We start from the raw sequence: 25,342 nt of genomic DNA, 5'->3' as shown, positions 1-25,342 counted from the left end.
AATCCACATTTAACCATAAAATTTTCTTTTTAAAACATATACACAAAAATAATACATTTGTGCAGCTTAGCAATAAACATTTCCTTGTATTTTAATAGCTGAAGGATCATCTTCTTTAACTACATATGACGAGTTGCTTACATCTGTAAAAAGATGCACATTCACCCAGATTACTTGTTCCACCAGAGGCAAATCACATTGGACAAATACACAAGCATCTAGTGAATTAAGTACATAGGAAAAAAACCCAAACCCTATGGAATCTGACTTCAAACAACAATTTTTATATCTGAAATAAATTCCCCCCAAAATTCAAGTGTAATTTTGGTACCATTTTGATAATAAGCAGACAGGCTTTTACAGTTTTTCAGAGTACCTACCTGAACATATTTACCAATAACTTTTATGATTTCCAAATTAAACTGCTTCACTGGTGCTGTGGATAGGTCAATATGACTCAGAAGGCTGTAAATGATCTGCAGCAAGGACTGTTGCATACTGGATAAGCCTTTCTCTAACAGCTAAAAAAAGGTTTTTAAAATACAAAATTTAATTAGGGCCTTAAATTGTAGCAAAAAGTAAAAGCCAACATTTAAATACAGCTAACTTGCACATATATTTATTGTCCCCATCACAAAATTTAAATGCACCACTTACTGTTTTTCAAACTTTTGTTTTAGCACAAAAAACCCCAGTAATGCAACAGCACAATGGCTTTTGTCCTGATTCATTTTTGCCCTTGAATTTTGACATGTTTTTAGCACAGACCTAAAGCATCTAATAGCAAAACGCTTTTTGTTACATAAAAGCGTTCATACTAATACAAAATCTTAAAACTGTATAAAAAACAATTACAGCTACACCTTAAACAAGGTTGGTAAACGCAGTTTTACCAACAAAGTAGGTACATATAAAGTCATTCGTAAGAATGAACAAATTAAAAAAAAATCTCAATCAGTTTTAAGTGATACACTTCAAGGACAAGCTCTACAAGCTTTTCACACAAGGTACTCAACAGCTTTCCTATAAATGGCTGACAGAATGATATATGGATTTCTATAATTTAAATTATCTTTTTATATATTGTGTACTACTTACAACTGAATGTTGCAATTATTTTTAAAGTTGTCATAAAAACATATGTACCTGACTAAAGAAAGTCTCTTAAAGTTTGCACTGAGCTATTTTGCTGAAGCCAAGACAGTGTATATTCATGTAGTACAAAATACAAACATCTACTGCCAAACACTCCTCTCACAAAAGGAGATCTTTCATTAGAGGGATTATCATTTTAAGGTATATAAATTACTGCACTCTAAAATGGCAGTAGTCATCCCTTTTCTACATCCTAGAACATTTTAGTAATATTTTCCTGTTACGGAAGATGTGCTTTATTCGCCTCGATATTCAGAACCATGAGAAATTAGGAATTGGCAATGAATTGTCAACATGAGATACTTTTAGTAAAAATTTACCTCTGCAAGATAAGTTATGAGGTTAAATGTGGCATCTGAGAAAGAGTCATGCAAATATCTACACACTACATTAATCCAGTTAGAACAGTCTCTGGAATAACTGTGTGTACTGTATAAACTCATCATATGAGCCAGATTGGCAAGAGTTGGTGACTTCTCCTCTGCACAAACCTGAAAAGCAAAACCACATTTAATTATAGTAGAAATTATATTTTTAAATCCAAGCATTCATGAGTCATTATGCACTTCTCCCAGATTTCACTCCAAGATTTCATTTCCAAGATTTCACTTCAGTTATTTTCTAATAACTGAAATCAAACTAATCACATATGCATGACCTACAGTTTCTGTTGAATTTTGGCACCGTGGCATTCATGTTTCAAGTTTATCTACTTATCATACATTTGGTATGATCAACCAATATCTCTCGCTCTAATAATGCACTTACTGAAGGGCAGCAGTAATTTCTGGACTCGCATCAGGCACCTACACTTTGAGTCATCCTGGGCACAGCTTAGTGGTTCACGTGTCACAGCCTGGGCAGCCACAGGTGTATGACTGCATCTCCTATGCCAGACAGCTCTTTCCTATGTCCCTTTCCACATTCTTCCTCAAAATAAAGATTCTGTCAAGCCACTGCAACACCATCTTGGCTGACAACAGCTGGTGTGCACCATGTACTGCTTTAACAGCCACTACAGTTCAGAAATATTTCGGGGTGTGTTTCCATGTGTACAAGTAATAGAAAGCACATACAACCTTTTCTTCCCTGTCTACCAGTCTGAAAGGTAAGAACCGGTTCCTTGTTATAAGAAAATTAGGAAGCACGCTTAAAATGTGATTAGGTTTACACTCAAAATTACAAATGGAAAAATCAGACAAGTAAGAAAAAGTAACTGATATCATTAGTAAGAAAATTTATTCTCGAAATCTAAATTTTACAGAATAAGCTAAATGTGTTTTTTCATTGATAAACAGAAACTCAGGGGTTGATATGAGGCCCAGCTACACAAATTAGGACTGGATCACATCTTTAAATATGACCTCTTGCAGTTATGTGTATATTACTATTAGAATCATAAGGGACCCCAAAAAATACATAACCAATGCTGCTATATATATCCTCCTGGATACTTCTCCAAGCATCATGTTACATACCTTTGCTATCCTGTCAGCTGTTTCTTTACAAAACTGAGTTGGGTTATCAAAATGTTGTATCAGATGAGGAAGTAGGCACAAGATATTTAGAGGAAATCCTAAACACATAAATAAACAGAGTTATATGAGCCCTTACGGTTTTTAAGATGACTTAAAAGCGGAGTCATGCAGTATTTAAAACTCTTACAGCCTGACACATACATTCACACAGATATATAAATTATATATACACATAGATGTACCTAAGTATGTATGTATGAACAATGTATATAAATGTGTCTGTGTTAGGTATAAAAATGCATGATAAAAATAAACTCATCACTGGACCAATTAAGCAAAACTACCATGAAACTGGATAATTTCAGGCACTATAGTCACATTGTTTCTAAAAAGGTGTAAATAGTGCTAATTGAGCTAGTTAGCACAAGATCATGACAAAAAATACACAGCTCTTAAAACTCACTTGCAAACAACAGTCAGTGCATAAAGTCTACCTGCAAGCTTGCTTGTCAGATAATCATAGTCTGTAATGTATTCCTACTATGTAGCAGTGCAATATAGACAACTGCAGAAAACATTTAACTGAAGTGTTTCTTCAAGGCAAATGCATAATCACTACTGATTTTGACTCCACTTAATTTGATGAAAGAATATATTTTTATTACATATTTACTAAAGATACCTGCTAACTGAGAAGGATCCACCAAAGCATGCCGGGAAATTGTGATGAGTTTACTAAGGAGATGAACTGTCATTTCTTGCGTAGAGGCTGAAGTAAACCCTTTCAGGAAAAGCTGCTGAAGGCCTGGAAAGTTATTCCATTTCAGTTTATTCTGCACCTTTTCTATCTTTTCCCGACTCTCTGATTTATCCAGAGGCATGTGAATAAGAAGCTTGTTGAGTAGCTTGAGAGCCAGAAGGTATTCATACTCATAATCTGACTCCAGCAACGAAGCTGCAATCCAAAATATGGTGGCCATCATGTTGACAGGGTCAGTAGTGGGCTGCACATCGTACATCCCTCCCTCTCTCAGGGAGGAGAGGCTTCTAGTCCTGGCCAAACTTCCACCATGATTTATCCTTCCATCCATTATATCCAGTGTGTTGCTCCGTCGCCGGTCGCCTCTCCGCTCACTCATTAAATTCAGTCTCAAGGAATTACTCCTTGTATTGCTGTAGTATCCCAAACAACTGCCACTATTAATGGGACTTGTGCTTAGATTTATCTGTCCAGTGCTTTTTCTATTAGCTGCATACTTATTTCCCATTACAGAATCATGGTATGAGGTTCTAGAATAAAAATCAGTATTACATATTGTTACATGCAAAATAATTTAATAACATAGGGTTTAGAAAAAGAGAAGAAAGAAAAGTGATGTTACACTAATCACATACACATGCAGTTAATACACATGTAAATACAGGATTTCTGTATCTATTATTAAAATATCCAATATCCTTATGGCATAAGGACAAGACTGCAGCATCCTGCTATCTCTTCTACCAAATATATTTGTTACAATCCCAGAATACCATAAAAATTACAGCAAAATTAGAAAAACTAGCCGATAGCATGTAAAAGATTATGTGTAAGTGATGATCTAGCATCCCAACTTACTTAAAGACGTGATAAAAGTAGAGAAATTAATTAATTAATACAATTATTACCATGTATTTGTCTGAGGTATCTGACCTAGGAAACCCAACACCTTTCTATTCTGATACTGAGAAATTGAATATATTCCTAGAAATCTCAGCATTTTCAAAAACTTTGTGAGGAAGTCAAACAAATACAGATGTCTGTACATGAGGGGATTTTTTTCCAGTTTGATAAAAGGTCATCAAGGTAACCACTCAAACTGGAATGAAACACACAAATGACTCAGACTGTTCAGTTACACTTCTTAAATATGGACAACAAACCTGAGGCCTAAGACAGACTAACATCTGCAGAGCCTTTAAATTCAAGAATTTTAAGGAGAACTGACAACATTTCAGAACTAAGCCATAAGGAACTCCTTGAACATCTTTTTTTTAAAAAATTGGACCCAAGAGGGTAAATCAGAAAGGCAGTAAGATATCCTCAGGAAATCTAGATTCTTACATGTTTTGCTTGAGGCAGAATGATAAAAACATATGACAGCAAGCAATTTTGCTATATGGATACAATTATTCTGCCAAGACTACAAGAAATTATTTCATTACATTTATAACACAGATTTTTAATAATTCAAATGTATAAAAATGCATAATGAAGCTTGACTAATAAAAGAACTTACTGAGAAAGGGCAGAAAGCAGATCATAATGCTTCATGGTTTCAGCCAATGTATCAATAGCAGATTCTAAAGTCAAAAGCAGCTCTATGACAAAACCCTGGGGAAAGCCAAAGGCCATTATAAGGTATGCAATATGCACAAGGAAGATCACAGAAAATCTACTGAATAGTAATATATAAATATAAAATCAGTAACTAAATTATTTCATGCTTCAATTAGAATACAATCCTGATGGGACAGTTCAAGATAGCAGTATAGCTTCAAGACAAGGAAAAACTTCAATTTATTTGTAAGTAAATTTATTTATTTACTGAATTAATTCTGGTTTGCATTATTTTTAAGGATGGATTGAAGGATGAAATCATTCATAGTCACTTTGCAGTATTAAAAGATTAGATACACTCCTTGGTACAATGACACCAAGTTGAATGATTGTTTACACTTTATCAGGTTAAGTTCTTAACAAAAGAAAACCTAAATTTTTTTTATATGGCTGATCTCAGTATTCTCTAGCAATGAAAGAGAAGGTGTCTACTGGAAATAGATGTATCAAACTCTCTGAAAGATCTTATTGCTGTAGAAGAGAATGTGCACAACTTTTCCTCAGTCAATTAGGTGAAATTCAGAAAGCATCACAATTAAAACTGTTGGGATATTTGAAATACTTAAGAATAAAAAGCAGCTGGATAAAACAATGCTTTTAAATTTTGCTGTCATTGAACTAATAATGCACGTACGTCATTTAGGCAGACTTAGCTTTCTAATAAAGTGGGGGCAAAATTTCAAATACCTGAGCTTCTTCTCCTGCATCTCCAACAGTTTCTACTAGTCTGGAGAGAACATCAGAAAGTGTAGATGGAGTGAGAGGCTGCTTCAGAGCCCTGAATATTTGAAAGGACCTCCCAGCATAATGTCGAGAGGAACACGAAAGCGCAGTTTGCAAAGCGACTTCACTGAGACGATGTTCCAATTGATATCCTCCTATGAAGGCGAATAAATACTCAAGCAACACTGCTTTATAAAAAACCAAATCCACTTGAATTTACTGAAGAGTAAATTGCCAAAGTCATTCCTAAATTTAAAATATTCTCACATACTCTACATTTCTCTGAAGAAGTATTAGTCTCAAAAATCTTTACAGGAATATAAACACCAAATACAGGTGTTAAGTATGCCAAACACTTAATGCTAGAGAGACTTGCAGACAATAAAACATTTATGATTTGAATATTAAGTATTCACAAGAAACTAATAAGATGTTTTATCTCATTCCTAAAAGATTCTATTTAAATCTGTCATAACAGAAACATGAACGGAAGTGTGCAAGACACAAGAAAACTCTATTATTTAGAAGCAGTAATTACCTAGAGTGATTTTATAGATAACCTATGTGTTGGCATGCGTTAAAAAAAATTTATTTCGTTTGCAGACTTGCACATTCGATCATGCATTGTCTGTTTTCTAACATACCTGAGCTAGACTGTTTAAATATAGATACCACATGCTTTAAAAACACAGTTAACTGTTCAGCACTCTTTATATTAGGGTTCTTGGCTGAAACATCTTCATGATTCCAAAGTGGGCCTCTTTTCCTAAAAATATAAAAAAAGAGTAAACAGAATATAAAACATAGCCTTTGTCCGTAATATCATTGAAATGGAACTTGAACCTTACGGGTAGTTGCAAAAGAATCTACTATGTATCACATAAAAGAAACCATCTAGAACTCCAGGCACAAACTGGGAAGAATTTTGACAACTGACCAGTATTATACAATAAACAACAAGTTAAGACAAAGTGAAAAGCAACGTATCAGATCCAATTGAAATAACTGGGTAAATTTAGGCAGAGATATTCTGTGGTATTGTTATAGTATAATAGTTAGCTCTCTAAGAAAGAACCAGCACAACTACCACCATTATGCACTTCTTAACTTCCTTTCTTCCCATTTTCTTTCCATTGATACACCACACTGTTATAAATTTAGGCTGAGGTAAAGCAAAAGTATCAAAAGCATGGAGAAACAGGTAGGATTTTAGACTTACACCATCTTGAAAGCTTTATATAAACTATCATATAAACTGCACAAATGTTGATGATTTTACAGATGTTCGTCGCAACAAATTCCTCATTTTTGAATAGTCAGCTCTCTACTACTAGATAATCCCTAACTGCACACAAGTCTTGCATCTCCCTAACATCTCAGTGTATTCCTGCCCTAATTCAGAATAAAACATGGCAAAATACTTTTAAACACTCAGGACTTGACAGGGTGGTCAAAATTCTCTGAAAGTGTTGGAAAGTTAGAGCTTTTCACATGTGTATCACATAAAAACAGTTACTGGTGATGTAACAGAGACAGAATTAGACAACATGATGCTAAATAGTAACAGGGTTACCATTCTTCCACAAAATACATGTCTTGACAAAAATGAAAATTGAAATCTTACCTTGAGGTAATAAATTCTATAAGAGTTTTCACTTTTTCATCCTGCTCGACTGAAATGTCAACCTCATTGAGGATTGTGGTGTGCAGTTGAGAAATGGCAGCACTTGTATTTCCTAAACTGATGCTAGAAGAGGTAGAACTTGAACTAAGCCCTGAGTCTGTCATTGGGGAGGGCTGGTAATCAGGTATAAAATCATGAACACCTGCTGAAATTGAAACAAGATGATTATGCACTTTTAAGTTGACAGTCAATATTAAATATATAAAAAGAAAAAATAGCCCTCTAAAAAGATCGATAACTTAGTAAATGTAGTAAGAATACTTAAAAGAGAGAAAATTATTGGATGCAATAATTTCAACAAAATCAACAAGTCTCATATATGCAAATTCTTCACATGGCTTACAGGATCTTTAATTGGGAACTGCTAGATCCCTTTTTAAAACCCTTGTATTATTCTTGATTTTGTACTAGTACTATGAGAGCTCATCAGCTTCGGAGGCATCTCAACTTAATTTAAAAAATTATACAAACTACTTCCTACTAATGAGCAGATAATTTTTTTTTTGTTAAAACCCAGTCCCAGTGTAACTGACATTACTTGAAATCAGTGAATACTAAGTATTATCTAGTGAATCGACCCTAAGCAGAGCCCCTGTGGCTGTACAGAGTTTCTCTAAAGTTATCTTAGACTTGTGACCAGGAGATTTTTCTCTTCTGTATAAAGAATCACGTGGCAAAAAAATACAACCGCAGGGACTCCTCACATTGCTCTTCTATGCATCTATGAATGGCCGAGAGAAAGTAAACTAGCAAGGAAAACTGGCAGGGCCTTGGACTCTAACACTTGTATTTAAATAAACTTAAGACTCAGTGACATCCACTGCAAATTTTCACTCTATAGAACCACAGAGTTTGGACTGGGGTATTAGCCAGCTCAAATAAAATTTAAAATTAGCTTGTCCAACCTTGTGCTAGCCATGCATACCTGTAAATACCTTATCCTAATCCCCAGCTGGAAATGTTCGATGCTGACCTTATTCTAATTTCTATCAGACATCTTTGTTTTAATAATAGCAGAATATTGTGTCATGTTTAGACAGTTTTATTCAAGCCCTTAAAGATTAGGAAGGGAATGGTTTGTATATGCCACTGTGTAGATGCAACATTAAAGTTCTGCCAAACAGATTAATATAAAATAATTCTTCCACTATGCACAGTTTTTAATTCCTCATTGCTACAAAAACCAAATTCACAAATCAGATGACTACTTTCGCTAAGTAATAAAACCAATGCTGATGCGAACAAAACAGAACAAACAATTGTATGGCAATATGCTGCCACCTACTGAAATAATATGAAATACCACATTTTTTTAAAAAAGAACTATTTCAAAGAAACTACAATACACTTTCACCATCAGAATATTCCCTTCATAAAGAGATACACAGAAATAGAAAGTGTATTGTATAATTACAATATTGTGAAGTTAAGGTGAATATTAAAAGGCAGTATCTCAAAAAAGTATTCTGATAGCCAATAAAGAATGCAATCACATTTGACAAAACCTGGGAATTTAAAGTTGCTATAAACAAGTCAGAGATGTAATTTCTTGGTTTTTATTTTCAAAGGCATAATAAAAACTGCTGTATTAAAGTTCCAAAACCCAGAGTTCCCTCTTTGGTTTCCACTACTATTCATTATTCAACTGTGCTCCCTACTTTGATGACTGAGCACAAAATGCTAATGAGAACTCTATTCATTTTGACTTCATTAAAATCCAAAGAAATACATTTTAATGGTAAGGGCTCAGGAAAATATTACAGACAAGAGAAATCTTAATAGTGCCTGTAAGAAGAGATAACTTCACATGTCATTTTAACCAGCAACACATAATAAATCAAAAGCATACCTGTGAAAGTGTAATCTAAATGGGTAGTTTGCTTGACAGTAAGCACCCTGGCCTCATTGAACTCTCTGTTTCTGAGTAGGACAGAAGCAACAGACTGGACATTACTGCCAGAGCCCATCACTATCAGTAGATGCAAAAGTAGTCGTTTACAATGCTCATAGACTTCAGGGTGACAGTGGTCAAAACCTAACACAGAAGGAAAATGACAAGGCTTTATGATATTTGAAGGGCATGCTGAATTACATTATTTAAAAAATAGCAGTATTCAGATTGGTATGCTATACTTTACCAAATAACAGATATATAATTCACTAAACAATGCTTTTTCAGTGCTTCAATATAGAAACAACAGCATATAGTTTAACAAACTGTATGTTGATCAGACTAAAATATATCTGATAATCCCATGCAGCATTAAAGTACAAAGTAATTTTAAGTAAGATTAGTTTTAAGTAAGAACTTAATCTGTGCTCTGTATGAAAATTACTACATATAGGAACAGAAAGAAAAAAATTGAATTTTACTGTGTCTTGTACAAGACGTAAAAGTGACTCGAAAAGAAAGTGCCTTAAAACAATTCCAAAAAAATCTTAATTACACTAATCAAGCTGAAAGACATTTAATTGAATTTTAAAAAATACTGTAAATATTACCAAATTAATGGGATTTCAGTACAATGGCAAAAATTAAATATCAGAAAGAACAGCTGAGAATTCCTCAGGGTACTGTGTTTCTGTAAGAAGTTAGTTACCTATAAAAATTGCATGAAGCAAAAGATGCAAGTATCCTCCCCATTCCACCTTTACACTGTGGTCAACTATCAAATCAGTCAAAAGAATCACTGCTATATTGCATCTAAAACAAACAAAAAAATTTGTTAGAAGAATGTAACATGAACTTCATGAAGAGCTGCAAAGAGCTTCATATGCTTCTAACTTGTATTCTTCAGTCTATAAACATTCACACAGTTGTGTTACAAGGGAAAAGATGAACGCTCATAATTAAAATAGAAACAATTTAATCCTCCAGATTAAAAGGTTGAGTAATCTTAAATTGCTAGACCTGTGAGTAAACCCACGGAAAACAAATGTATTATCAACTGCACTTTAATCTGCTATCTTCAAATTACTATATTTGTGCAACACAAATAAAAATATAATGAATTGCCATTGGCATTGCCGAAAATAGCTACCTGTGAAGTGACATGCCCGGAGGAGAAGTTTCAGGCAAGTAATCTACCAGTGGTGACCAGCAGCCTCCAGAAGGTGGGAAAGGGAGAGGCTCTCCTTGGTTGTGCTCCATCACCTTTAACCGCCAGTTTGAATACAGAGGCATTGAATCACCTAACACAACAGAAAATTAAGCCAGAAATATATAGATAATGCATATTTCTGTATCTTACAGTCTTCTGAAGAACTATTTTTAAATTCTTGAAAAGCTAAGACCTGGGAGAGGGGAAGGGGAGCCAGATGTAAACAGTAATAGTAGACACAGTTTTTTAAAAGAAAAAAAGTGGTTATTTCTTTTAGTATAAGGATGATTCTACAGAAGTTACACACATAACAGTAAGATGTTTTTGAATAGGTTCATAAAGACTATGATAAAAGGCAAAGTAATCTGATGTAATTTCCTTGAATTTCAAACCTCATGTCATACAGGGAGTGAATTAAGGCTGGGTCCTAAGATTTAACTGAACTCATCTTGAAGAGCATTTAATCATAGGCAAAGGAAATATTCCTCAAGAGCACATCTTCATAGGTCTCACAGCAAAACCCCACCAGTTCTATGTGTCAGATAATGCTGGCATGATACATGGGGTAACTTGGAAATTGCCACTTTTACAACAGCATAGCCCAATCCCACTGGTTGATAAAAGTTACTGCCCAGAAAATCAGTAAATTTGTCAAGAAAAGACAAAGACACTTAGTTTTTGATTAAGCAAGCTTCAAAAGTGCAAGAAAAACATCAGCTATTTGGTATGAGAGTGTACTGTGTTAACACACCCAAAATACTTTCCTGGTTTAAAAGTTGTTTTGGACTTCATAACTAACAGCTAAAACTAGAAACAAGGAAACTGCCTCAACAGCTCAGTGTTTCAGTGATTCTACCAGCTCTCTGTTTGGAAGTATAGCTGCTGAAATTTCAGATATTCACACATGTAGCAGCTCGTTATCACCTTCTCCACTGGAAGTGACAAATTTCTTACTGATGGAACATGTGAAGTATCATGAGTTCAGGATACTCAGTGTTGCTATCACAAACAGCAAACAAAACCAAAAATGACTGCAGCCATGATAACGGACAATGCCTATCCAAACAGTAATAAACACCCTGGCTGCCCAGAAGGTCACTAACCTGTTACTGACCCAAAGTTCAGCAGATTGTGCATTAGTTTGTTCAGCCCTTACAACAACCTCTGTAGAGGACATTAGGTTTCACCTCCTTGACAGACGCAGTAAGAACCACATATTCACTCTAATCTTCACAGTGTGCAAAGAATCACTTATGGAGGAGTGTATCAGAAGATCCTAATGGACTCTTGTTGCTTCAATATAGCACAGACAGGCTAGGGTTCCATATTGACATCGAAAGCTCAAAATGCAGAAATTTAACTCTTGTTGTTCAGTCACACAAGAAAAGTAAGGAAAAGGCAGTGCTGCACCGTGCGCTGTAACGCACCCAAACAACCGGTAGGAAGATCAACTGTCAGTAAAAAATTCATTGAAACCTAAATCTGTGGGACCACTGTAGTGACTGAAATATATCTGACTATCCCATGCGGGTGAAGTACAAAGTCATTTAAATTACTAACAACCTGTTCAGTCAAACAACTCCTCTGACCAAGCACGCAGGACCCACTAATATAACACATCATTTACTGTCTGACCACTGTCCTCATTTTTGCCTGGTTACATGACCTGTTTGGCTTTCCCTAGCATTGTCAGGGTGATTTTGTATCTTAGGCATTGGTACAGGAGTAGCCACAGTTAATAAGCCTCTTCTAAAAGAGGCTTAAAGAAATCTTTCCAAAGGCATAATGTAGTTTCAGGAGAAATGTTTACCTCTTTCCATACCTTTGCATGTCAGAAAAAACAAAACATAGATCACAAAAATAACCCCCAAACACGTTTTCAGAACAAGCTTGAAAATTAGATGTACATAAAGAGAACTTTTTTCCCTGATATATTTTCCTTTGCTATGGCTTCAAAAAAGTTTAGTACCCTTTTTTTTAAACAAGCCAAGGAATGCTATCCTTTAAAAGAACAGTTACTTCTAGTTTTCTTTTTTTTTAAAGAACTTCTTTTCCATCACCTTTTTCTAAATCTCATCTTCATCCTGCTCATCTCTGTTTCTTGTGCCTAACTGTCAAAGGAAATACAGTAAAACCATTTCATTTAGGAAGATGTTCACAACTCATTCCAGGTGACAATGAAAGGAACGAAGCGTATTATCTTCCTTCTACATTTCATTGCAACCAAATGTATGATAGACTTCAATAGTAGTAATAAGATGGAAGAAGATTTAAAAAAATCCTAATTTTTAATAGGTTTATGCAAAAACCACTGATAATGCCCATTTCTTTATGTTCCACAACCTCCAGTAGAAGTACTAACTTGTGAAAATTTTGTTTTCTATTCATAGAAATGTTTTAAAATAAAGACTATTACTTTTTTCCTCTTCATATGATCCTCCAGAGCTGCTGCTGTAGCGAGATTCCAGTCTGTGGTGCTGGCGGTTTAAGTTGCTGTTCAACCCGCTGTAGATGTCCAGGTGTGCGTAGCTGTAGGTGCAAATAAAGCAGAATTAGTAACTGACGTTCTATGACGAACATTAATCAGGGTCTCCCAGTAAAACTATTTCAGCAAAACTCTTATACAAAAACTGATTCATCTTACAAAGGATAATCAACATGATGCCAAAGCATCTCAGCCGTTTAAGACATACCTTCTCTAGCAACACTAGATAAGGGGATTCAAAGAGATTATCCACTATAAACTGTATTTCTGTTCGATCCTTTTCACTAACATTTAAGTACATTAAAATACTTGTTACCATTATACATAAGTCGTTCTCACTCTTGAACAAAATAAGGAAATCCATGCATGACCTGGCAGATACATATGCAGATATACACACGCGGTGTCCAAGATCCTACCTCACTAATCTGATAAACTATACAGAAATCAGAGAAATGAGTGCTAAAAGCACCATTTCCAAGCTGTTTCTACATAAGTTTTTAAAATTCTCTCCTCCTGGCAAGTCCAAGATGTATAGGGTAGATCTTACCAAGAAGCATATAACTTGGGGAGGTTTTAGACAACCCTACAGTATATGCCAAAATTTTCAGAGACTTTCAAAACTGCCTTCACTACTTTACCAGTTTCTTCAGCTCCAGCCCCCATAGCAGCCAGGTGCTTGTCTGTGTCTTGCTAGGCTTAACTCTGAATGACACCTTGCAGGTTTCTGTGATTTACTTTCATACAGCTCACCCCAATTTAATCCTAGTATTGGGGTTGCCTCTGCCAATAGATTTACTCTTCTAATTATATAAACATAATTACCCTAGAGAAGGAAAAAAGTGTCCAACTGGGATATTATATTAGAACTGTAATTATTAAGGCTCTCAATCAAGTTGCCTGAAACTCGTTTGCAAATTTACTACATAGTTGCTACTCTATACTAATGGCACGTGCACACTTTTACTCAGGCTAATTACAGAGTCTCCACTCCCTTTTCACTTTAAGGTTAGCTATCCATATTAACACAAAATGACAGCATGCCCACAGTCAGTTACTGTTGAGCTCCAAGTACACAGCCTGACTAAGCCTATATCAGCTCCTTGCTTTCCACCAGCCTCAGTAACAGTGTCTGGCAAACTTCTCCAAAAGATTATCCTTAAATAGCTCAAAAATTAGGGAGGGAGAAATCTGTTTTAAAGTTAGCTGTAAGGTATCTTGACATAGGCACCAGGCATTCAAATACCCCAATTAGGGAAAATAAACCAGCTTGCAACACACAGGCGCTGCTCATTTCTAGTGAGGTAATAAACTAATTTGCGAATCATAAAATCACAGAATGACTTGGGTTGAAAGGGACCTTAAAGATCATCTCATTCCAACCCCCTGCCACAGGCAGGAATACCTTCCACTAGACCAGGTTGCTGAGAGCCCCATCCAGCCCACCCTTGAACACTTCCAAAGATGGGGCAGCCGCTTCTCTGGGCAATGTGTTCCAGTGTCTCACCACCCCACCTTACAGTATAATTGCTCTTATGTGAACATACACAGTCCAGTTTAACAGCAGCTAATTTAGGCACCAACAACAATATAGCTGTAGCAACATAATGCCTGACCTGGACTGGAGTTCGAACTACAACTGAGGCTGCTACTGTTAATCCCAAATAGTATTCTAGTTCTGTTGACATGCATGACATTACATGGCATGTAATCCTTGCAATGTAGACATACCTGGAGCTGCTGAGATGTATTTACAGTACCTACCAGGAATTCCTGTAATTCAACTAATAACTGCTCTTTGAGGAGATACTTACTTCTCTTCGATACTGTCTTTCATGTGTTTACTGTCAGGGTTGCCATCTGTGGGAGCCACCATTGTATTGCTACTAGAAGTGGTACCTGTGAATTATGGACAAGGAAATATGTTGGTCAGTAAAAAGGAAAAGTAGTCTTAAGCACTACATGATCACCCTTATTTTCTTGTCCTTGCCAAGAGCCCTAATCAGGTTTACTCTGCAGCAACTGGCACAAACACAAACTGAGCCATACAAACTACTTTCACGTGCAATAAAGGATTGTGAGCTGCTACCATAATTTCACTAACCAGAAAAAATAAAAATAATCTATTCCAGGAATCTCTGACTCTTCAATGTAAATTAAGTAGAAAGTTTTTTAAGCAGAGACCTATTTCCTTTTTGCCTGTATTATACACCTCATAATCTGTAAAATGTAGTTGGACTTTGGTTATCCATTTAATTCAAACTACAAACAGATTAAGGATTAAAACCTAATAGCCTGCAGTGAAGCTTTTAACAATTTTCTTTTCGGAGAAATTTGCAAGCATCACACTGAACTAACAGGCCCAATTGGAAGCAATTTTGCACCCTTCCAGCCTTTGCTATTCTAAATTATATTAAGTGCAAGAGCCCCACGATTTTTTTCATATTTTTTAAACACTTTAAAGAACAAGTGCCAATGCATTCACCTTGTGATCCAGATAACCCCGTATCATAGGTTCAGGCTGCTTCATAATACTGACAAATTGCAGCACAAAAGTTAAGCCCTTGGTTAGATACCCTCCCCACATCCATGTCTTTTGCAGATCGCTTTGACAGATACTCCACCAGAACAAGACAGCTTTTCCCCACATTTCTCAGCATGTTCTTGGACTGAAGCACGAGGGAGACACTTCGGGTATTTTCAGCAGTCTGGTTTTTTTTGATGATTGAGCTATTGTTAATTATTTCTAGATAAATTTTCCTAAGTAAGTGAACTTAAATCCTCTTGAAACAATTCCTATGGATGCAGCTTGTGTCTGTCACAGAACTTAACAACTTGGATGGATTTAAAATTATATACATTTTCCTGGTGGTTTGGCTGACTAGACACAAAAGTCATATAGTGAGGGTAAACAGTGCAAGGTCTGAACACAGACAAAGTTGGATGCTTATATTAAGACAAACCTGTCCTTTGTGAACCTATCAGATCTTTTTCATTAGGAACTCTGGGTACACCACAAACTGTAGATCTTATAAAACAAACTTTTAAAGGTAATTTTAGAAACAGAACCTTGCACCCTATTGAGTATTTACAAATGAACTCCAGTAGCAAAACTGATTGATAGCAGCATGTTTGTAATTGACATTAACAGTGTAAGTTAGTTAAGTCAGTAAATGCTTACCTGAAGTGACAGAGGGGATTTTGTAACTGGATGTAATGCGGTAATATGGTGGATTATCCATATGGGTGACTCCTGAACTGACAGGATCTGTAAGCTGAAGTTCACTCACCAGCTCTTCTAGTAGTTGCATTGTTTTGTCTCTACCCAAATAAACAATGACTTTCTTTACCTGCCATAAAAAACCCCATATATATATATTTATACAAAGAGATTTGAATACCACAACTTGTTAGAATCAGTTTCTACCTGCATTGCAAGCGAGGACATGTGAAACTTACTCTAGTTCTAGAAGCAACCAAAATTGCTCTGCCAGTTGTCAATAGCAGCAAGCATGGGAAATATACCACAAGAGTAATAAAGTAAATTTTCTGAGTTCCAATCTTCTGACAATAAAGTCTGAAAGTATGTCTTCTGAACATTATTTAAGAAGCAAAATGTTTTCTTACAAAGGTTTCAGCAGCACCTGAGATCAACACTGGAACGAATGTATTCTGATATAATTTCTTTTTGATACTTCACAGTTCTGTTCTATACTATTTATTTTCCTGCAGTTATCGTATTTTTCTTCATGCTATCCTGCAGTGCTCTCGCATACATTTTGACATAAAATAAAATTGGTTTTGAGGGTGCTTGGAATGGTTGGTTGGGTTTTTTGGTATAATACTTGGTCATGAGAGAATGATGCCCTACATGGTATAACAGGTGCTTTGTTTTCCTGTATTATCTGTCTGCTTTTTAGATATATACTAAATTACAGTGTGGGGAAAAAAAATTGTTCAGTGTATACTCTTAATAAAATTAACCTGAATTTAGCTATCAAACTCTTAAGATTTCTTTTTATGACAAAGGAAAATAAAATGCTAAGACATATGTAGAATTTTAGTAACTCTTTTACATTTTTTATTACTTAATCACTAAATAAGGTCTGTGGTCCTCATATAGTCCTGAATTTTGACAACTCTTAAGACAGCTAGTGGATGTTTCAGACTTATCACCCTCAGCAAATTGCAGTAGTCAGTAAGTTGCCTTAAGGAAGCCTCAGCAGTCTTCAAGGTGAGATATCCTTTCTCATTGATTTCCCTTCTCAAGTCCATTCAATGAATGACAAATTAATTGATTTAATTGACTGAAAAATTGATCCTGTAATTTTGACGCAGATGTCCAAAGTAATGCAAACCAAAAGAACCAAATTTGATTTGTTCATAGTATTTAGTGGTCATAAAATACAGAGTGGAGATTTTGATACTATAAATCTTACCTCACATTTTTGTTTGGTGATCTTTGCTGCTAGACATACTACTAAGTTTTAAAATATAAATAAGCACCAATGAGAGACCTGTCACATACTCACATAAGGCAAAAGGCTGGGTTCACTGTTCACTCCACAAATACTGATCAAGAAGTGCAAAATTATTTTCAGATTCTTTGGCCAGCTGTCTGCCAAAGTAGTCCAGACATTTTCTATCTCTGACCAAGCCACTTCATCACCATACTAGAAAACAAAATAAATGTATGTCCTGAAAACTCCATCAGAAAACATTTTACTCAGAAGTGATCTGTACTGATCAAGTGGAACAGGCTCTAGAAAAAGGAGACAAAAATCTTGTAGGAAACTGTTGCCTTTTTAATGTTCTGGAATTATGCTTTCACATACATTAGTTTTTAAAAACATATTCTGGAAAAAACTATTTTCTTTTATAGATATAAATGTATAAAAATATATCTAAAGATATGTGTACATACCATATATTTTATTGCTATATAATACATTAGGCTAAGGAAGTTGGGCCTTTTTAGTCTAGAGAAGACTGAAGGGGGGGGGGGTGTCTCATTAATACATATTAATATCTCAAAGGTCAAGAGGATGGTGCCAGGCCCTTTCTGGTGTGCCTAGTGACAGGACAAGGAGCAATGGGCATACACTAAAACACATGAAGTTCCACCTCAACATGAAGAATTTCTTTTGGTTTAGGGTGGCAAAGCAGTGGAACAGGCCACCCAGAGAGGTCATGAAGCCTCCTTCTATGGAGACCAAAAACCCACCCAGACAAGTTCCTGTGTAACACGCTCTAGGTGACCCTGTATTGGCAAGGGGGTTGGTCCTGATGATCTCCAGAGCTCCCTTCCAACCCTAACAATTCTATGAAATTTAGCAGAGACCCAGTCTCCCAGTTGCTGACAATCCTGAATAAAACTCCACAGATCACACACTGACAGGAGTTTTTAATTTAGATTTCAAAACATGATCTCTCATCAGTAGGATTCTCATATAACATGAATTGGCAGGAGCATTGCATGTGAGCAATACTTCTTCTCTGTTGGAAGTAGCTATGACAGGAAGAAGGAGAGTCAGTCAGCCTCTGGTAGCAAGATAGGTTCCAAAGCCCCACTTTGAGATCATAGGTATACAGGCAGCTTGGTATTCTCTATCCAGCTAGACATCTATATTGCAAAACATCAGTTATATATTGTTACTATAGATAACAATTACTATAACATTTATATTACATATTACATATTTCTTGGAATACTTCAAAACTATAGGGTGTAGTCTGGGTATACAAAGCACCTCCACAAATACGAACAATAACTCTTGAAAGCTTGGTGACAGTATCTCTGAACAGTATTTTCTTGCATCCTAAACAGAACAATCCACTGAAACAAGACAAGCACATAAAGTAATTAATTTTACCTTTGCAGTCATGTACATCAGATTGTTCAGAACCATAGCTGTAGCCTGTGGTGATCCCCAGCCTTCTCCTCGCAGCCATCGTCTACTGTTCACCATCATTTCTCTGTCTTTCAAAGAATCTTCTTCATCTTCATCTTGCCGACGAATGGTTGGCAAAGGTTTCAAGTCTACCAACTCAATATTGTTCATCCATGGCAGCAGATAATGGAGCATCACCTGTCTCCCAGCTGGGTGAGCTGTTTGGATTCTCTGACTTACTTCTGCCATTCAAAAATTAGGTACATACATGAATTCCAAAACAATAATGAAAACTGGTTTGGTGATAACAACAACCATGAGCCCAGCACACCATACTGATATAATGTAATGCTGATACAGATGCGATTTTTTTTGCTTAGCTGACTAGTGCCATTTCATAATGAAAAAGCCTATGGTCTTCAGCAGAGCTAACTGAAGATGCTGCTGACCAACAGTATGTTGAAGAAATCACATTAGTATGCATATGTGTGTGTGCGTGTGTGTGTGTGTGTGTATGTGTATATATACTCCTTTAATTGGAGGAAGGAACTGAAAACCTACAGCATAAAAAAATGTACCAAGTTAGACAAAAAAACACTTAAAATTTTTTCTTCCCAGATTAGTCTTAGTAAGTTTTTTTTTAATTGATGTAAGAGGTAATTATTCTACAGTTGTTTAAAAATGCTACAGAAAAATGTATTTAAGCAATCTACAGTAAATAAGAACACACCAGAGAGAAGAATGGAAGAATGATTTTAAAAACCAATTGCAAATTATTTCTCTAATGTGATTTTGCATGGTTATTAGAAAGGCAGTAAAAATATTTCTGATTCATCTTCTTTCACCTTGAATATATTTCAAACACAAGTGAACAAAAACTGTCACTCGGTTTTTTTGTCTCCATTTGGTATGATGATGATGTTGTCCTGATTTTAGTGAATTACATATAAATCAGTTATTGAAAAATAAGAATTATGTATTTCGTACAATGCTGTTGACTTAAGTTTTTTGTTTTATTTTAAAATCGTACCTGAGAAGATGGCCAGTGTCAGCTCAGGATAAGTCCTTGCTAATTCTTCTGACAGTTGATAATATGACATAGAATACAAATGTGGTAAAGGGGAAGGCTGTCCCAAAACCCCATCCATCCGCTGAACTTCCAGTTTGTGAGCGTAACGGAACATCTTTGGTTCCAAGATCTACAACAATAATGTTCAGAATTTGAAGTTAACTATAGAGCTACTGTAGAAATTTTTATATAAAAATCACTTAAGTTCATGTATCTACTCTCATTTAATATTTCTTATCTATGCAGTGCTAGCATTTGCTAGCACTGTAGTAATTTAATAGAAGACTAGCCTAGATACATTTCACTTGATGAGTTTCCAGCAATAAAGTTCCAAAATCTGCTTTCACAAAATACCATCTTAAATACAAATTCATCTATAATGAATTGTGAAATACTACTTAACATTTGCATTCCAAACAATACCAATTTTTGCTCATCTATGAGACATGGATAGGAACAACATAATCTTTGATGTGGTAGACATGCAGCAGGAGGCTAAAGCACTCTGATACTTTAAAAATCAATTTGGGCTGATCTTAAGCGGTAGTATCAACTTAAGAAGAAAGATAGGGATGATGTATCAACAGCAGTGTGACTTCAGTGGGGACTTCACTGTTGAATTTAGCTGACAGCAAAAACCTTTGAAAAAAACTCCAAGACTTAAGGTCTGAGCCACAATCAGCACAGATTTATTTATTTTTACACACTAATGCTGCCTGTAAGATTAAACTTACCCTGAATGACCTCAGAAAGGAATATACAAAAGTAAATTAAATGGGTAACAAGATTTCACTGTCATCTCTCCACAGGGACAGATGAAAAGATGTTTGGTAATAGTGCAAAAATCAGAGAACTGACTGCTACCCCAGTAGACAGTGAAGGCTTGGGAAGCAACTTATTTCTCTCTGAGGTGCTTTCGGACAAACGGAGCTATATATCACTGTTTCAGGGCCAAATCAAGAGAATCCTGATTCAGGTTTTGTTTCCTGAAAAAACAGGTATTATGAAAATACAGGTTTTGAGTGCATGGAATAGGTGCACTTTCAGGGAAGCCTATTTGTGCCAGGTACGGATCTGGCCTAACTATGTACTGAAATAGAGAAGAAAAAAATACACATTGTATTTCATTACTGAAGACAACCAAACAGTAACAGATTTTTTTTTTTTAATATATAGGACAATTCTTATTTTAAAAGAAAAAAATAATAATCAAAATTAGCTTACAAACCTGCAATAGTTGCATAGCAACTTCATAGATAGCCCTAGCAGAATCAGCTGCTTTAAATAGTATCAGATTCAGGAGGGTCACTGTATCACACTGGTAATCCCTAGGAAAAAATTGCAAGTATGAAAAAAGTAAAATTGCATTTGGTTTTCTAAAATTTGAATTTACTGAAGTTTAATTTACAAGGGATATGATAGGGGATAGCATAATATTTGGAGAAGTTTCTCTAGTAACACATACAAACAGCGGTGATCTTTCCTCTCTACAGAAGCAAACCCCACAGTTCTACATGAAAACACACTCTGAAAATGGAAGTTTGAAGGTTTTGAAAAATGCTGTAGTACCTGTTTTGGAACACGCTGGCTATGGCTTTAAAGCAGCCAGCTGCTACCCGCTTGGAACCTGTGTAACACCGGTCAACGGCCCAGTACATGAGGTTACTCTGGTCAGGATTGAGTTCCAAGAGCAGCATGACTGCCTCACAGCCTAGCTGGTGAACCTAGGGAAGAGTAAATATATATTTAAAAATATAGAAAAAAGACTAACTTACAAAATGGCATAAAATAGGGAAATAAATATTTAAGAAACGTGAAACCTTTGGGAACATAAAATCTGTTCCATCCAAAACCAATGACACAATACCTTAAAGTAGCAGCAGATAATTCTATCACACTGTTTAAGTTCAACTTGCACACAGTCATAAATTACAGACACAAATAACTAGAGAGCTCTACTGACATTTTTTTCCCTTCAGTTCCAAGGCTAGTTTGAGCTATTTACTATTTTTATGTCTTGCACCGAACACTGCCCTGAAAGCACTAGGTACAGAGAAGCATTTAAACACGTGCAGGAATTCCAGTGGGATACAAGGAACAGATCTGCATGGAGATTTGCATCTTCCCTGGAATCAAAGTAGTCCACAGGAGCTGTATTTTTATGTAGTCCTAGCATTACAGGGCAATAGAGGCAATAAGGCAATAAGCTTGCCTTACTGTTTATATGAAAAGCTTGGTCCTCCTAACTCCAACGGACCCCAAGGATCTCTACAGTCACACAAGAGTTCATGTTCAAAATCTCATCTCCTTTAAATTTGTGGAACACCTGCTTATTACTACAACTTAACACAGTTGATCAGTTTATAATCAATACACATTGCTTCACCCCTTGTCCTTTCCTCTTCCACTCTGTTTATTCTTAGGATGTGATTAGGGACCACCTTCCTCAACAGGGCGAATACACATGAAGGACAGTGCAAAACCCTGCACTAGTACTAAAACAGCTTTGAGCTTAAGTCACTCTAGACCATTTAGGCAAATCTGACTGCAAACTCACTAAAACATATATTTGAAGGCACTGATAGTTGCAAAGCAATGTTGACATTGCCTATATTACCTTTTTATCTTGTGAATCCAAAATATTATCCAGCCATTTGTACAAATAGCCATCAGATGAAAGCCCAACATTGTCTGCAACAGGGCCACAACACAGTACAGCAGACATAGCCTTTGGAAAGCAATTGAAAAACACATTTTAATAACTCAGATACAGGAAGTGCTCTTACCAAGTCCATTAAAATATCAGATAACTGAATTCTAACCTGTTAAGGGAGAAAGACCAAGGGTAGTAAAAAAATGTTTAACATTTTACTCAAGAAATTATTCATTCATATTTTTCTCAACTTCCAAATACAAGGAAGGGTCAATACTAAAATGCTGACATATTGAAGAGTTAATACCCCAGTTTCATTGTTAATGTACATCTAGATTAAAGCCTTTAACTTAAGCAAATGAGAACTAAAGTCACAGGAAGTGAACATTCAGTAGTAATTTTAAGAAACTTCTATAGCGAGTAATAAAGCAGAAATAAAAAAAGACGCTATGTCATAAATGGCAACATGGATGTGAAAACCACATCTGAAAAGCCCAAATATCAAATTTACACCACGTCAACATAACAATCTATTTCCAAAATTCAAACGTGCTAAAATACCTTTAATGCACAGTACTGGTGTCTGTTTATTCGCATGTTTCTATCACTGTATCTGTCCAGGGGAGTAAACATGATACTGAAAGGACCTGCCCAATGACTGAACAGCATAAATAGACTGTGGCGTAGACTCTGCTGTGGAAAGACACTTCTTCTCTGGTGTACTGTAAGAAAAGCCCACAGTTATACACGCTCCTCTTGTAATTCTTTAAAACAAAGTATGTAACCCAAACAGACCCAAACAACGAATATAGAAGGGAAAATCCATGAAAGACCCACTATTTTAACACCACGATACCTGGACGTAGGTTTGTCCTGTTTAATGCCAGTAGTGTACAAGAACAAGCTATTTATTAGTCCACAGAATTCAAATACATAGACAACCAACAAGACTTTGCCAAACAGCACCAAAAATCTCTCTTAAAACTCATGCTGCTAAAGTTATATTCAAAACTGATGTCACAAATTAATTTAATAAAAATATTCTGAAAGTCCAGATAAAAAGTGTCTTTTTGTTTAGTTTCTGTTTGGTTGGTTTTGGTTTTTTTAAATATCCTGCATATTTAATACAGTAATCAGAAGTTACATTTGTACATACCTGGAACATTTTGTATGATATTTGCCACTAAGGCACTAAAATGGCATCGGATATCTTTCAATGTATCAGAATCCTTTTCATTTTCTGCTTCTAGGAGTTGTCTTGTTAGATCAACATACTCAAGCAAAGTGTTGTTGAGGGAATGTGTTTCATTATCAAGGCCACCACTTGCACTTAAAAATAAAATAAATTTAGAAAATCAAATAGCATGATAATTACATACAACATTTGAAAATCATTCTTATTTTATCTTTAAAAATACCTACACCCTCATCACTGCAAATACTTGATTCAAAGTAATTTCTTCATCCAGCTTCTGCTCCAGTGTTAAAATAAAATAGTCCAGTGAAAGCAAACTAATAATCAAACCTAATTACCCAAGGTCACTCATACTTCTACAGAACTAGTTCCTATACTGGGAACAAGTGTTAAAAATAATAATTAAAATCCCCAAATGCAAAGTCTCTTCCCCCTCCCCTCGTGAGAACCTTAAAAGATAAGGGAAAGTATGATTTTAATAGCTGGACTCTAATATATCAGCATGCTGAAAGACATTTCAGCAATGCTTCTGAGGCAACATTCTGAAATATACTGTAGTAGCTTGCTTAAGGATTGAGAATTTCACAGTGATTACATCGTTCAGGTTGACAAATACATTTCTAAGTATCATTGTCTAACAGAGTGGGAGGAGGGGGCTAACCATCTCCTAGCCTACCTGCTCTTACACAATTCCACATGCATAGCAAAAAATGTCCAAGGGACTTGTAAAACATACGCCAAAACTACTTCTTTCAAAGCGTCCCTATGCAAGTAGGGTAAACTGAGGAAAAAAATCTCAATAACCAAGTTAATATTCTGCATCCTTCAAAATTCCAACACTAATGAGCAGTAGTCTTCTCTGCACACGATGTGCTGACTAGCACCAGCACTCCAAGTGAGGCAGAAGTCCCGGAATTATCACAGAATAGTCACGATTTGCACAACTGGTGCGATGCTTGAGCACACACAAACAAGAGGGAACATGACATACTGCCTGTTAAAAGTACTGTCCTGGGGAATAGTAGCATTTTAAATAAAACATAGAACACGGTGAAAAGAACATGGGAGAGAGAGGGATCAGAAAGCCAGCAAAACTCTGAGTTTTATAAACCCATGTCAATTTATTTAGTGGTATACTAAAACTCATTGATGAATTTTGCAAGCTTGTTATACTGAGTCGTAACTGTATCAGTGACAATTTGCAAACATCAACAACTTCTCATCTGTGCTGCCCCTACCTGTGACTAATGACACCAGCATCTGCCAACAGTTCAAATATTCGTACTAGTTGTACTCGTAAAATATCTCGACGCCTGCGCCGTTTCATGTTCTGTTTATCAGAGGAAACACAGAATTAAATGAAGCAGAGGAAAAACTAAGTAGAAAACCAGTGTGGAATATAAAAGCATTATTATACCTGTACTACAGCTGGCATCAGTTATCAGAGGTGCGAACCGTTTAAGACAAGTTACCAAAATTGCTCACAATTTTAATAAACCAGATAATGAACAAATGTTTTCCCTGTTGC

The 25,342-nt window shown here is 35.8% G+C and overlaps 1 protein-coding gene across 17 annotated transcripts in view; it reads right to left on the bottom strand.

Annotated features, from left to right (window-relative positions):
• Positions 1-25,342, bottom strand: part of FRYL (FRY like transcription coactivator) — a 170,080-nt gene that overhangs the window by 32,939 nt on the left and 111,799 nt on the right. For 13 of the 17 annotated variants that reach the window (XM_010401705.4, XM_039551620.1, XM_039551619.1 and 10 more), the window contains 23 exons: positions 25,053-25,144; positions 23,776-23,948; positions 23,181-23,341; positions 22,584-22,694; positions 21,536-21,690; positions 21,195-21,294; positions 19,928-20,096; positions 18,880-19,139; positions 17,539-17,679; positions 16,188-16,356; positions 14,821-14,905; positions 12,938-13,050; positions 10,462-10,612; positions 10,021-10,124; positions 9,270-9,455; positions 7,361-7,565; positions 6,381-6,502; positions 5,701-5,891; positions 4,913-5,007; positions 3,316-3,923; positions 2,634-2,731; positions 1,476-1,646; positions 381-521 (listed from right to left, as the gene is read on the bottom strand). In XM_010401705.4, the coding sequence (XP_010400007.2) occupies positions 381-521; positions 1,476-1,646; positions 2,634-2,731; positions 3,316-3,923; positions 4,913-5,007; positions 5,701-5,891; positions 6,381-6,502; positions 7,361-7,565; positions 9,270-9,455; positions 10,021-10,124; positions 10,462-10,612; positions 12,938-13,050; positions 14,821-14,905; positions 16,188-16,356; positions 17,539-17,679; positions 18,880-19,139; positions 19,928-20,096; positions 21,195-21,294; positions 21,536-21,690; positions 22,584-22,694; positions 23,181-23,341; positions 23,776-23,948; positions 25,053-25,144 (3,801 nt within the window). The remainder of the gene's footprint in view (positions 1-380; positions 522-1,475; positions 1,647-2,633; positions 2,732-3,315; positions 3,924-4,912; positions 5,008-5,700; positions 5,892-6,380; positions 6,503-7,360; positions 7,566-9,269; positions 9,456-10,020; positions 10,125-10,461; positions 10,613-12,937; positions 13,051-14,820; positions 14,906-16,187; positions 16,357-17,538; positions 17,680-18,879; positions 19,140-19,927; positions 20,097-21,194; positions 21,295-21,535; positions 21,691-22,583; positions 22,695-23,180; positions 23,342-23,775; positions 23,949-25,052; positions 25,145-25,342) is intronic. The other 4 variants (XM_010401694.4, XM_039551621.1, XM_010401699.4 and 1 more) reach the window with 1 other exon arrangement.

The sequence above is a fragment of the Corvus cornix genome, chromosome 4, assembly GCF_000738735.6.
Source record: "Corvus cornix cornix isolate S_Up_H32 chromosome 4, ASM73873v5, whole genome shotgun sequence".
Taxonomy (NCBI): Eukaryota; Metazoa; Chordata; class Aves; order Passeriformes; family Corvidae; genus Corvus; species Corvus cornix.
Note: the sequence above shows the minus strand (reverse complement) of the source record. Positions and strands in the feature narration are given on the sequence as shown.